Source organism: Zootermopsis nevadensis, unplaced genomic scaffold (assembly GCF_977971745.1).
Source record: "Zootermopsis nevadensis isolate Lab colony 2312 unplaced genomic scaffold, Znev_1.0 Znev_ptg000024l, whole genome shotgun sequence".
Lineage (NCBI taxonomy): Eukaryota > Metazoa > Arthropoda > Insecta > Blattodea > Termopsidae > Zootermopsis > Zootermopsis nevadensis.
Genome location: NW_028259156.1, coordinates 2,583,500 through 2,599,207, shown reverse-complemented (window position 1 = coordinate 2,599,207; position 15,708 = coordinate 2,583,500). Strand labels below are relative to the sequence as shown.

The following is a 15,708-nucleotide window of genomic DNA, read 5'->3' as shown; positions in this document are numbered from 1 at the left end:
TGTCAGTTTTTGAACTATTTAATTAAAAACAGATAGAATAATGATGTGACCTTGAAGGAAGAAAATCACTCAACATGATAAAACTTGAAAAGACATACATGGGTTGATAATTATCAACTGATTATATTAACAGCTAAATGTTCCAGATTAAGTAAAGTAGAGGATCCAGATTTATTACATACAAACAAAATTTGGATTCCAACAAGTGACCTTGAATACACAGAGAACACTCAAAGAGTGGTTTGATCATAACTGAACCCATTATCTCTACAGGTCTCGATATAATCTGTTTTCTTCAAGAGTCATAAAACTTGTGGCATGATTTGATAAAATCAGATAAACATTTTATATGGCAAAAAAAGGACAGGTTTTGGTTGAGTGTAATAACACTGGCAACTGCAGAACTTATGAGATGCAAGACTAACACATGTGGAGCTAGTAGTTATGACTGCATTTTAGGTATTATTTTTGCATTACCCTGAAGGGCTTGAGGAAAACTGGGAAGTTAGTAAAGATTCAAAACACGTGCCCTTTAAATATATGCCAAACACATTACTGTTAAGATAAATGTGCTTGATAGATGTGGCAATGCAGTTTTAATACTATTTTAATATAATAAATTTGACTATAAACAAATTGTATATACTAAAAATGTTACTGAATCTGTATCATTAAGAAAACTACTTTTTAATTTCAATGGCATAAAAACAAAAATTGTTTTAATTAAATCTGAACTGGCACAAGAGTTCAAAATCAAGAATGAAAGATAACTGAGACTTGGCATACCTTAATTGACTTCCATCTTCATTTAATGCAAACACAAAAATCTATTTTCCCACCTAAATGCTAGCAGTTCCTTAGACATTTCTGAACCAGAAGTGGAATGAAGTATCAGTTAACCAACCAACACCGTGGTAACTGAACCCAAAGGTTAAACACTGGTAATACAAAAGCTGCCATTGAAAATGACCCTGAGTCAGCTCCAGCTACTTCTGATCTTCATCCTAAAACCCATCTTTATGTCACCTCCCATCTACTTTTTGGTTTTCCAAGTGCATCTTTTCCAAGATGATTCCCTACTGACATTTTTACAAAGATTTATAAATAAAAGATTGGACAGGTTCTGTTTTAACACATATATTTTCTTTCTTTCTAAGGCACAACGGCCCGAAGTCGAGCCTTGGCCTCCTCCCACGTGGGAGGTTTCTTTGTCCTTGAAGTATGCATTTATGAGTAATGAGTGACAAGCCCATTGCCTCTGTACAATTTCTGCTCAATCCTGATTTGTCTGCTAATGAATCAGGAGAGACTTTGGTGAGAAATGGCAAATTAATTCTGCTTACAAAACATCTCGTTCATGCTCGTAAGGTTCTTTTACATGCTGTAAATCTATGATATGGAACCGCCGGCTTTTTCGATGAAGTTGTGCTATGGATTTTTGTCACCCTTAAAAATCCATGGACCTCGGCCGGGTTCGAACCCACGAGCCTTGGGTCCAGTAGCAAGCACGCCAACTACTAATCCGCCGAAGACGAAAAAAAAAAGTCTACTGTATATTGAAAATAAATACACATATACATACAGTATATCACTGGATACTGTACAGGGTATACCTAAATATTCATGTCATTGAATTTATTACCTGGAAAAATTTTCATTTCAACTTTCCCTTCTTTTTAATGATGCATGTACAATCACTTTGATTCCTACTACATATATTTGTAATGACACTCGCCAACAACCGAATGAGGTGGAGGAGCTTTATATCAGCCCTATGTTCCCAAGAGGAATAAAAGGAATTAACTAACTAACTAACTACATATATTTGTGGCTCAAACCTACATCCAGTAAGGATCCACAGCCCATAAATAGTGTAGAAACTGGCCAAACCTCTATCTTGTAGTACTTATTGTGAAATGGCAGAATGAAGTTCAAAACATCACTCCTTTTGATAGTACTTTTTAATTACCTTATCATATACTTTGACAGATCATGTAAAAGATAAACTAGCTCAAGAGAGGTGTTTCCTATATAAGACATGCCGATTACCGAGAAGGGAACAGAGTAATTTGTGTGCAGGGACCATGTTGCTGCAACGGGTTATTACGGTAGCTGTGCTGACAGTCACAATCTGTGTGGCAATAAATGCCACTTCGTTAACAGGTAACATACATACACACATATTCTCCAAACGTGTTGATTAATTACTGCTTATTCTTTTACCATTGTGTTTTATATGGGTCAATGAACTAAGTGTTGTCAATCTATTACATTTTCCCTCAATCTTTCCTTTTCAATTTCTTGTCTGATCTTTTCTCTCTCCTTGATGTATTCTAGTACCTGGCTGAAAAGTCTTGTTTTAGGTTAAGCTATGTGTCTCTTTTTTTTTCCTATCAACCCCATGCTCATTTACTGCAGATACAGATATATATGTCTTTGTTTCTTATCAACCGGCACGCAACTCTTACGACAGAAATAAGTGGTAATATTTGTAACACAGAACTACATACAGTGTAAGTCTACTGAGATAAAGCTAACTAGGAACAGCTACATTGTAGGATTTCGTGTTCCCATGGCATAAAATCTGAAGATGGCCGTCTTCTGCATTGTACTTGTTTCCTCATTGATCTGATGATGGTGACAGCAAGTACCTCTGAAATGCTGGTAAATTTCTACCAGAATACAGAGGGCTACAGCCCGGAACACAGCCATCTTCGACAGTCACATTGTTTTTGTCATCTGTTTCATTAAAATTTCCAGATCCAAGACATGAGAATTACGAAATATTATGGAAGCCTTCGTTTTAAAATTTGTTTTAAATATAAAATCTTATTCACACTTATTATTATGTCTTTATAGATTCTAATAATTAATTTAATAAATGAAACTACCACATGAATATTTAACTATGACATCGTAATTCAAAACACTTATAGTGCAACTAACATGAGGAGGAAGCAGACCCAACTGCTTTTTATATTCATCCAGAAGGAATAGGTTAAACCTGATTAATACTTTTGAGACTAATTACTGTAGATAATACTGAACAGACAAATGTTCTTGGGTTTACTGATTACATTCGATAGGCCTTCATGTTGGGACAGGCCTATGAGAAGCCTTGAGACAATAAAGACTGATATGAAAATGTTAACATTTCTCAAACTTCCCGACAGTAACACTATGGGCACTTTGGCCTGGGTTCGAGTCCTGGTAAAGATGGTTTCTGTAGCTCAGAAACTAAGCACAATTAAATGTCTGTCCTGGGGTCAAGTCTTCATGAGAATTGTTTTGGTAGCTCGAAACCAAGTACAACAGAAGACTGGCGTCACAACCAAAATTGAGTGATTCAGAGGAATTATTGAAACCAAGATTACAAGCCATAAAACTGTCCTGGTTTCAAGTCCCAGTAAAAATGTTATCTGCACATTGGAAATTAATGATTGTAGATCATAGATAAAACCAACATTGTTTATTTCTGTGATGAGATTACAGGGTCACAGTTCATAAACCCAAAGAATCTGCCCTGTGTTCGATTCTCTGTAAAGATGATTTTTGTATCATGCAAACTAATGATGGTAGGATTTAGACAAAATGAGGACTGTTTGTTTCAGTGATAAGGTTACAGGAACAAATGCCATAACTTTGAGAAAAGTGTCCCAAGTTCAAGAATTGGTGTACAGTGAAAACTAATTGTGGTTGTGGTTGATTGTTCAAAGACAAATGAACAAAAGGTGATAAAACAACAGTTCCAATACAAAAGTTGTTCTCTTTCAGGACCTAAAAAGATGTAATGAGAAAAGATTTCAGGCTAAACATTTAAAAAAATAACATAACACAAGCCATAATTTTAACAGATTATGAAAGAGAGAAACTGTACTTATTCTCAAAATATCAATAATATTAAGCCACCTGACTACCTGTTAGAGTTCATTTTCAATTTCTTGTTAAATTGTTTTTTTATACGATAATCAAAAAAGCTCATGGCCAGTCTTCAAAAGAAGTTGACATTGATTTTAAAAAGTAATGTTTTCTATATGTGTGGCTTTATCAAAAGATGGTTCTGCAAAAAGCTTATATAAACTGGCGCCAACAGGTAAAACAACAAATTTAGTTAATAAAAAATTTGTGTGCTGGTTTTTCATCATAAGACTGTACAACATTTGCATTCTCAAGAACAATTAATTTTAATATTTGTTGTGTTACGCATCATCATTAAAATATTGTAAATATATTATTCAAATATATTCATCCCTCTTTTTAGATTCAATAATTAATTTCATAAATTAAACTACTGCACGGATATTTAATTGCTTTCATTTCTCAGTATGCTTCTGTATAATACATTTCAAAATTAAGCATATTTATGGTGCACTAATCTAAGGACGAAGAATGAACCTACCATTTATATTAATAGAGGAGTAGTGGGTAAAATCGCGACAAATATCTTTGAAACTAATAACTAAGATAAATGTTCTGGGGTTTAAGTGATAGTTTTTTCTTACGATATCTAACAATACATGTTGAATGATGTGACATCAGACAAGCAAGAGTGTTAAAAAATGTACACATTTGTCAGTTTTCCTCATAATAACACTGCAGGCACTCAGCTATTTCATATGCAAGACAGTTGTGTTTCCATTAAATATAGAATGTTAATACTAAATATAAAAACTAATACATCCCTTTACACAAATTCACCACAGTATAAAAACATCGTATTTTGCAGAGGCAGAAATAGAGATGAGAAATGAAGTGTTACATGGACTCAGACAATTCGATGAAACAGGGCAACTCACAGAACAGTTTATTGCAATAATCAAGCAACTGCCTTTGTCAACTCTCTTCAGCATGAACTCAAGAACAGAAATCATAAAACGTGACAATATAATATGTTCAGCATGCATCGCAGTGGTAAATGCTCTGACAGATTACATAAATACTCATTCAAGTGAGGATCTATTGAGCCTTATAAGTAAACTATGCATTGATGTGGTAAAATACGACGAAGAAGTATGTTCTGGGGTCATTAGTCTGAACTTGGTAAGTGATTTTCAGTCTTAATTATTAATTATTAAATTACAAATTAATATTATTATTTCTTACGTAATATTTAGTAATTTTATTGAAATTATGATATATAATTAAGTTATGAACGAGTTAGTAGTACAAATTTATCAGTCAGGATATTTTTCACAAAAATAACCTATAACATTAAAAACAAATAAAGCAGCTGTATGATTAAGAAAACTAATTTGTTTTGGGTTTCGGGATGCATGGACTTGTGTGTATGTCCGTATTTCAAATTGCTCTCTGTAAGTTCAGAATGTCACTAGGAATTTAAAACTCATTCCTACAGTCATGAGGTTGCTGATTAACAGCTACAATTTTCAAGTGCATATTACATTATTTAGCATTCCAACATTCAGTTTGATTAACCTCAAACAAAATTTCAATCAAATCTGTCAAAGAATTCAGCAACTGAAAAATTAGACAGACTTTCAGATGAGCAGAGAGGACAGTTACACTCACAGATGACAGATGTTCATTAACACTGACAAGTAATTTAAGTAGAGTGCTTATACACGCATGTACAAAACTCCCAAAAACTGATATCACCATTGAAAATATGCATAACTACAGAAAATTATTCCAATATAACATAAAGATTAGAAAACTCACAACATAAACCAAAGAAATATAATCTGAATCACTCATTATGTACATTTTTAAATTCTGAGGTAATAATCTTACATGTTCTATAGGATTCAGCGTTGTTCATATTTAAAAATACCAACGACATCACTGCCAGCCGAGTCTGTGGAATCGTACTTCAGGATTATGAGTGTTCAAAAGATGACCCCAGTCTTGAATGGACTATACAAATTCCACCTGGACCAGCACCAGAAGTCAACAGAATTGAAAACGTGAAAGCAGATGTAAGAGCAAGCCTAATATATAAATATATATACAGTCACAAATTCAGAGAGTTTCAAAATTTTCTCAGTATAAACAACCATAACAACATGAAATAAAAAGACGTGTTCTTAATGCGTAGGATACAGCTTACAGAAGAAGGAGGTTTGTGGAACCTGAATCAGAAGGTTGATAATAAAGAAAAATCTAAGAATCCTACTGTTTTATATTGCTTGAATGCTGTTATCTTCTGATGGTGAAAATTTATGATAAAGTCACTTAAAATTTAAATTCACTTTCAACCGTGTCTAACGTAGTAAAATAAAATAAAACTCACATTGAATCTTGCATGAAAAGCATAATAAGATATAAAAATGATATTCCAATTCACCGTCATCAAGATACTGCCCACATAATGAATTGCAGATGTGGAAAAACAGTTTCCCAAAAATTAGTCTATTACACCAATTTTGCATTGTTTTTCTATATGCAATGTTTTCGTAGTAGTGTTGATAAGCTTTATAACAGGCGTAAGTATTCATGTTGGGAAGTTCAGTCTCTGGAAGAGGAAGGGCCTTATACAGTTGTATAAGGTCCTTTCATCAGTTCCTGCATGAAATGCTAATGATTAGATCTTACAGATACGAGCCACTATCCTCCTTCCAAAACTTAACCTACAACAGAAGACTATTCTAGCATATCGAAGTAAATGTAACCCCCACCGCCAATGACAGTTAGTGAAAGTTTACATGTAGATAAAATTTCCAGTCATGAAAACACCCTTCCTTCATATATTCACATGAATGTTATTTTTTATTCAGCACATATTTTACTGCATAATTTTTCAGGAATGTATTTACTAATAAATGAGAAATATCTGAGCATCATGACACTAATATTCAGGTGTGTTTGAACTGTATTTAATGTAGTATTATGTAGATGAAAGACTCTCGGGCAACAAGCTGCGTCAGGTGGCTGAATGGCGAATGAACCATTTCTTCCGCCAATGTTTCGGGAGCCATCTATGCTCTCATCGGTGAGAACGCTACACAGGACCAATTTCATTTAACAGCTGCCATAATTTAGTTAGTAGAATAGAATCCCTATCTTATCCCTACCTTAAGCCATACAAGAAATACTGTATGTTTTACATCAAAAATATCTTTTTTATCACCATCAGCAAATTAAACTTTAGCAACACAGCATTTCCTTGGAGTGCTGTTTTTAATTGCTGAATGCAGTCAGTAATACGATATCCTGACAGAAACCTAATCTTTTTATTTTGGTCTGGAGTAAACAAATCTGTATCTTTATTAGTAATATTAAAATATGGCTAAGAGCATCTTAAACATACTTCTTTCAAACATATTTTCAGGCTGACGATCCTCTGACAATCATTCAGCTGTCAGACATTCACCATGATCCAGTATATTTACCAGGAGGGAACGCGGTATGTGCTGCACCGATGTGCTGCAGAAGCGATCAAGGTACACCAGCAAACCCTGGAGCAGCAGCTGGTTTTTGGGGTGATTACAGGAGCTGTGATTTACCGTGGAATGTTTTTAATGATACAGTGCAACAAATCAAAAGAACTCATCAGGTAAAGGATTACACCTTCTAATAAATAATTATCTATCAGCAGGGTGTTAATAAAGAAGGGTACACTTTCCAAAGGAAAGAGTCATAAACACAAGAGACCTACACAAGACCATGTTTCTCACCCAGATATTGTTAGTAAATTGAAATTCCATACGCTCATGTTTTAAATGTTGTCATAATCTACCTACTGTATGAAAAATGTGTACATAGCACAAAACTTTTAACTATAGTAAGTCCTTTTGTCTATATTTAACGCAACAAACATTTTGGACCTTCAAATAACTTATCATTGCAGTCCTAACCCATATTTTGTTGATTAATTTCATCATTTATTTTAAGCTTATAGGTAAAGAAAACATAATATCCATAATACAAATTATATAAAAAATAGCAAATGCCTCCAGAGCTCGAGTCAGTATGAGTGACTCGGAACATATCTCACCAATTATATTAGATATAAGACCAGAGAAGCCTCGTAATGGAAAATATTTATGATAATCTCTACAGTATCAGAAAACTATCCATAATACAAATGAAAAACAAGAGTGAACAGGCCATTAATTTAGTGAATTTATTTATTTTTTTACAGAACATTGATTTTATCTACGTTACTGGAGATATTGTAGACCATTCAGTATGGAGTACAAGTATTACAGCAAACAGTGATGTAATAACAAAAGTTATGAATGAACTGAAAGAAGAATTTCCAGACACGCCAATATATCCAATTCTTGGAAACCATGAACCAAGTCCACTAAATGTGTGAGTGTTTATCTTAGGAGCGGATATAGATTTTCAGATTTTTAAGCTAAAAATAAACAAGAATAGAAGACTATGGACGGATGTTCTGTACAGGTGCTTTTCGGCTAGGTCACTAATTATGCCTTATTATTGTGTAGTACTTCCATTCAAAGTTATATGCCAAATGTTGACAGAATTTTCTAAGATTATTACGACATAACAGTTATTTTACAAACTCAAATAAAGTGGAACTCCTAATACTGCCAACACCAAGGTCCACCACATGCTAAATCCTGAATTACATAAATCCAGAATACATCTTTATATGTATGCTATGTTTAGCATTGCCCGTTGTTTGAGGTATACCTGGCGGAGACAATGATTTGGGAGTTGGCTCGACTTCCATCTGTATATGATCAGTTGTCACTATACTAACCCATGACATTTCAAATGGTATGCTAGTAAGCTTACCACTAGATTACTGGGATGGCACTTTATATTTCTTTTGCATCTATCATCATCTTCAGGTGACTTGTGACTGTACAGTCGTTAATGAAACCATTGCAAAAAGCTGCACTTAAGACTGTTGTTGGTGTTATTCTCCTGATCACAGACAACACAGTTTCATTAATTAAAAAGGATGAAGGGTAGACACTTTTTTTTATTTTTTTGGATGATGAAATTTACGCTAGCTGAAATTTCAGGTTCTCATGGTAACAAGTACGAAAAAGACTCTCTTTTGGGATGTTTCATTATGAACTTTCATAGATATTGACTGACATTTCAGAGGGGCTATTACTTCCATCATCAGGGCATCATTTGCATCATTGCCATGTTGATGGAGACAGCAAACACCTCTGAAACACCAGTCAATTTATACTAGAATACATGACGCAACATCCTAGAAGATAGACAGACATCTTCAACTTTGCGTTGCCACATTGTAGGTACTTAGAAATATATTGAGTGGAATCTGTCAGCAGGATTTACTACTGGGCAAAGCAGCGAAAGAAAGTGCCACTGTACAGCAATATGACAAAGAAATAATGGGTACAATGCATCAATTACATAAACATCCTATATATATATTATGAGAAGTTTCTGTATCGGTATTGTATCTTATCACATATTTCCTGAAAATAAAACAGTAAGAATGATTTGTGAAAAATCACATAGCATCCCCTGCTCTTTTCTGAGCAACTTCACGTTTCACATCAGAATTCATAATGCTGTATCAATAATATTTTATAATCTTCAGCATTTGACCATACTGCAGGACACTAAATACCATGTAGGTAGTAAGAAAACTCATTCTGACTATTTTAAGTTGGGTACAACACGTAAAACTTGTTAACGGAGATCGTAAGTGCTTCTACATAGTGCAACCATGCTAACTGGTTCTATTATTTCTTCATAGGTTTGCACCACATTACATTACCGATGAGACTATTTCCACAAAATGGTTATATGAATTGATAGCAGATCTGTGGTCTGTTTGGCTGCCGGAAGAAGCTAAACAAACTATATTACACGGAGGATTCTACACTGCGCTGGCAAAACCTGGTTTCCGAATTATAGCCCTCAACAACAACGTCTGCTACACCTTTAATTGGTAAATGAAGAACAACAATACTTCAACATCTTATTACTTCCATCATTCCCAGTCAGATATATCATACGAACATGGGCCTGGTTCTCGGTTATGAAAGTATGGGTATTTGGAATGTACTTTGACTTGAACAAGTTATTTATGGAAAAAGATATGGGAAAATGAGATTACAATGTACAGTACATTGAACAAACCGAGAAAAAGATTACATTGTGCATATAAAGCGAAGCTTTCACGGCAACTGAAGTTGATGTAACCCGAGAATCTTTCATCGATGACATTGTACAATTTACATAGTCAGTAATTGCATGGTGGGCAATCATGAATATCACTACAGGTGATCCATCGGTCTAGGAAACTGTTCATTCAGATACTCTGTGACGTTCCTACTGAAAAGTGGGTGTCCCATCATGGATTCACTTATGGTATGGATACAGTCCTCCACTGTATAATATTTCCCATACTCTTATGTCTTGAACATGGAGGCAGGCAGAAATTCTCTGCCGTTTCAATTAAATTTTCCTCCTCATCCACATTCCATCATTATGGATGTTTAGCATTCAACAACACACCTGGAAATAAGCCACTTTCTCACAAAGGTAAAAGTCACTGCCAATATTCCTCAAAAGCATCAGTGAAATTGCCATTGCAAAACCCATACACAAAAAGCTTCCCTAGAAAATATAAACAACACGTTCACACGATGCAGCTCAAAGCTCGACATGAATGCACTCACAAGCTCCTGGTGCACTGGGAAATTTCAAATTCCCACAGCTCTGTAACTATTGAAAATCAAACCCACATCCGTATGATACTTCTGAAAAGGAATTACCTCAAGCATAGGATACTGAGGTTTTGACATAATTAAATTTACTCCTGTATATAAGGGATCCCCTTCTCTTTCAAATTCATCCTGAAGAAGGAAACTGCAGTGTTTTCTGAAATGTTGGGACACATTTAACATTCACGGCTAATCACACCCCGAGAGCCACGTTTACACATTTTACTCTGGCCAGGAAAACCTACGGACAAGTATCATATATGAACATCCTTATTTTTCTTTGATGCTTCATTTACCATAAATGAGTAGGCATTCGGGTCTGCATACAGCAGTCAGACTTTTAACACTGTTTTACTGTGATAAAAGATACATCGCATTCAAAACCGCCTACGTGGAAATCAATTTTGGAGTGAGGTTGGAGACACAATAATTTCCTGCGCATTAATTCTTACGGCTAGTCCTCCATTTCTTAACTTTTTTGTATTCCAATAATAAATTCTATCGATAAATTTAAATATTATAATTTCTTGTACAGTTTCATTAGTTCCTGGGACACATTTACTCCGAGATTTGTGGAAACCTGAATTATTCTGATCAGTTATTTCAGGAAAGATGTAGAAGGCAATGGTAACAGACACGTGTCATCAGAAATAAGCATACATATCACCTACAGACAAATTCAGTGCTTATTTTTATGACATTAAAATGCATGAACCTGAATACAAAATAAACAACTGATTATTTGACAGGTGGTTGATTCACAGTCCTAAGGATCAAGATGAACAGCTACAGTGGTTGGCTGACACACTGCTACAAGCTGAGCAAGAAGGAGAAAAGGTTCACATTCTTGGTCATATTCCCTCAGGAAGTTCAGAATGTATCAGGACTTGGAGTAGAGAATTCCGTAAGATCATTGACAGGTTAGTCGGCTGTGTTGAGCACGTAGAGGGGTCGGACAAAGAAGCGTTGTAGTACAAAACCAATGGACACTTTAATAACCTACTACTGGTTAAACAGAAACTACCACAGAATAAATACTTTTTATTTTAAAATAAAAGTCTTTTGTCTTGTCTCTCCTGAAAAGCAGATTTTTGCAGATTTGCCACTTTCACCTTTGAGTCAAGAGAATTTTCAAAGGAAACATATTCTAAATGATAAGACAGGAGAGAACATAGAGAATTTTCAACAATTATTTTTATAGACATGTTTTACCGCGGTTTTAAATGCTGTCAGTCTCCGCATCCCTGCTCGGAATCTGAGAGATTTTTCTATGTTCAGTTTTAGCCCTTTGATCAAAAACAGTCCTTCTGCTAGACGCGCATCAGCTGCTAATGTCGTCTGCAGGGACTTGGACATATTCGAGATGAAAATTGTCACACTTATTCACATTCTATAATAGTCTAATTTCCTTAATTTATTTAAATTATTATTAGAAATATGCTAATATATTTAGTTGCAATTTTCTTGTGTATTAGCGTCTAATGTATTTTTATATTCTGCTTGTTTCACCTTCTATGTTTTTATTGTGTTCGCGTGCTCATCTCTGTGCTGTATCTGTAACTGGACTTCTGAATTTAAACATTAACAACAGGGTGCCTAAAAATATGTTCACAATAACATTTTCTATACCCTAAAATTGTGTAATTCAAGTCTCATGATCACCATGCTTTGTAACATTAACACAAAACTAAGCTTAGAAAAGTGAAAAATTATTATTTCTAATTTTATATGAACATTATACTGGTAGATATGTAGACATAATTTTTTTCTTCAAATTACTGCAGTGTAAGCCACAAATCTGCAAAAATGTTAATCATAAATTTCCAATAATGTATAATATGCCCAGGAAATTTTATTTTACTTGTGACTATGATACTTGCTCTGATAAAAAATGCTACTTCCTTATTATGTATCTTAATTTAGAATCATTTTGACAAAACTTACACCATGCTCTACTGAGATGACTGCTACACACAGAAGGAAGTTAACAAGATATCGCAATTGTCACTGGCAAAAAACATGTAATACACAAACATCTAAACAGTTTGTAAAACATGCATATTTATTTTTAGGTTTGAAAACACAGTTGCAGCTATCTTCAACGGACACACACATAATGATCACTTTCATGTCTATTATTCCATTAATGAACCAACTCGTCCCATCAGTGTTGCACTCAACGGAGGAAGTGTAACCCAATTCAGTAACCTAAACTCTAATTACAAGACCTACAGTGTGGATTCTGACACTTTTGTGAGTATATAAAATGTCTGTGCTAGTATGTGAAACAATTTAATCCAAAATCTGATTATAAGTGTCTGCTGTATTAACATTTCAATGACACACATTCACAAACATATTACCAATAATTCAGGACGGAAAGGCACAGGTTAGGTATTTTAAAAATGTACTGAGAGTAAACCAACAAGTTAGCGACAAACCAGAAATTCAGTCAAAAAAACTTCCGGAAGCCTGAAAATTATTTCAAAGTGACATAGTTCATTGCTCTTGATTTAAAAGTTTCACGATCTGAGAACAGAGTACTGCGAGATAATTGTATCACTAATGCCGTATCCATGGAAGTGTCAGTATGATCCGATATGCCAATTCTAAAGAATGTGTTACAGTTAATGGAGGAAAGGCCTGGTAGTGCATGTGAATGGAAGCCAGGAGTTCAGGTTTACTGTACTTACGAACACCTTTAAAACTATAATCATGAACACACCTTCCCATGCTACGCACAATGAGAACAGCTGTTTCACAACATAAACCTTGACTGAACAATTAATGGGAATTATTTGCAGGGCATTCTAGACAGTGAATCGTGGATCTTCAATCTGGCGGAAGCTAACAAAGACGTGACCGTGAATCCAACTTGGTTTAAACTATACTCATTCAAAGATGACTATGGAGTGAAGTCTCTGTCCCCTGAAGAACTGCATAAATTGACCCACAAACTGGCTGGCAACTCAAGTCTTATAAAGGAATACTCAAGGTAAGCTATTACTTGTATTATCATCTTAGATTGTGGTCTGCTGGGTGGCTGCATACCATGGCTTCAGAAAAACATGCTACATCCATTTTCAGGGTTGATGAAGGCAGCATGCTTCTCAAAAATGTTAATATGCAAATAGTAGACTACACAGCACTCTAATAAAGAAACTGAAAGTAATTGTTGTTGTTGGTGGTGTTGCTTATCTCAAAGTTAGTATAATACATAAATTTCCTATTCTATATAAGAGGAAATGCAGTTACTGGCTTCCCTTAAATGTAACATCCATAGCAAATGATGCCACAACCAGTATTCTGTCCCTGTGATTTAAAACTTAAGAAACGCTACAAAAAATGAAACAGTCATCATTCTTTGTGTTTGGAAGCAAAAATTTCTGGATTGATCCAAACTGATGGTTCCTCTACGTGGCTCTTTCTGTGTCTGTACACTTTGTGCTCTTATAATGTCAGTAATATGATAAAAAGAAAATACAGCAATTTCTCCATTTATACAATATATGAGTCCATGAAAAATGCTGCATAAGTTTAAATATGTATATAAAGATAAAATTTTCATAAAAGGTCAGAACTCCCAGCTGATAAGAAAATTATAAACATTTATTCATGTAAAATGTTTATATAGTTTTACCTAATATAGTGTTAACATTTCAAACTTTATTGGTCATGCATCACACAATCCAGCTGGTTGTTAATGGCATTAATATATCAATAAATCATTTAGTCCTGGGATACTGGGAACGACCCGTTTTTCAGTGCCTTGAGCATCTGCGGGTCCCAACTTTTCGTTGGCTTGATCTATTAGACATTCGGTAGGACTCCTTGGACGAGGGATCAGCCTGTCGCAAGGCCTCTACCTGTACACAGGACAACATCCATGGCTTGAGTGGGATTCGAACCCACAGTCCCAGCGACCAAGCGGCACTAGGCCCATGCCTCAGACCATGCGGCCACTGCAGACCCCAATCATTAAGCCCTCAGAATTAAATTCTGGCTGGCTGCACTGTAGAGGGTTTAAATCGCCTATTCCCATATAAGAAATGTTAAGAGACATAATCAGTATTAACAATTACATTCTTATATTCCAGGCATTATGTAAAAGATGCTGCAAGTGGATGTGACAGTGGATGCCTAAGAAACAGACTCTGTTACACTGCAACCACAGAAGTTGGAGACTACACTCAATGTGATATACTACTACAAGAGTTTGAGAGCAATAATCCCTAATCAAAGGTTGATAAATTGTCATTGACTTCAGACATAATACATACTGTAATCAGGCTAATAAGTTTATATACACTCATCAGATGAACACAAAGATATAGGAAACTAGAAACTTTCAAGTAAAAAAAAAATAACTTTGAGAAGACTTTAATATTCATAAATACATTATACCCAGCAACTGCACTCAATGTAATGAGTTAAGGTGATAAACATTTCAATTTAGGTGACAAAGTCAATTCAGATTAATATTACGCCATAAAGCCTAAAACAAATAGAAGGCACACAGTGACTTTGTTTTAAACATTATGTTCTTGTGTTAATTTTAAAATCATGGTTACGCAGGAAACAATGGCATTTCTGTTGGTAAAGACTTGCATTACCATGTAAACTCTGCAAACTAAAACCGTAAGACACATCACTCGTGAATAAATGATGATAACAGGTTTATGATAGTTATTTGTTTCGAAACATAATTTACTGCACATATGTGCAAAACTTCTACATGCATGTTTCAATTAGAACATACATAATAAAAATCAATCAATGTCTTCATATTATCTAATTAACCTTTCTACGTATGTACCTTAATTCTTGATCCAAACCATACCTCAGCATTAAAATTTCCCATTTGTGATCCTTGCCTCTTTGGGCTCGAGTACCTCAGTGACCCCAAGAGCTACTGGTAGGGCCTCCCTAGCCAGATTGGTCGAGGGGGAGAGGTCAGACTAAGACAGGTACCCTGGTCCTCCAGGTTGGGGGTTGGTCGCAAGGCTAACAACCTTGCACCGTAAAAAGGAAGATGTTTCGAAACCTCGATCAAAGCCTCGGACAG

The 15,708-nt window shown here is 35.0% G+C and overlaps 1 protein-coding gene across 1 annotated transcript; it reads left to right on the top strand.

The window, feature by feature from the left end:
• Positions 1–2,049: 2,049 nt before the first annotated feature.
• LOC110838425 (sphingomyelin phosphodiesterase 1-like) lies at positions 2,050–15,424 on the top strand. The gene is made up of 10 exons (XM_022081598.2): positions 2,050–2,163; positions 4,727–5,040; positions 5,763–5,936; positions 7,289–7,513; positions 8,102–8,274; positions 9,671–9,865; positions 11,393–11,563; positions 12,716–12,896; positions 13,448–13,638; positions 14,741–15,424. Exons 1-10 carry the CDS (start codon positions 2,085–2,087, stop codon positions 14,877–14,879), a joined length of 1,842 nt encoding a protein of 613 aa, XP_021937290.2. The 5' UTR covers positions 2,050–2,084; the 3' UTR covers positions 14,880–15,424.
• Positions 15,425–15,708: the final 284 nt, after the last annotated feature.

Excerpts from the sequence above, each read along its gene's own strand:
- LOC110838425 (XM_022081598.2), top strand. The coding sequence starts at position 2,085 with ATGTTGCTGCAACGGGTTATTACGGTAGCTGTGCTGACAGTCACAATC. Across the intron at positions 2,164-4,726 it reads AAATGCCACTTCGTTAACAG|AGGCAGAAATAGAGATGAGA; the intron begins GTAACATACATA and ends CGTATTTTGCAG. Across the intron at positions 12,897-13,447 it reads GTGTGGATTCTGACACTTTT|GGCATTCTAGACAGTGAATC; the intron begins GTGAGTATATAA and ends AATTATTTGCAG.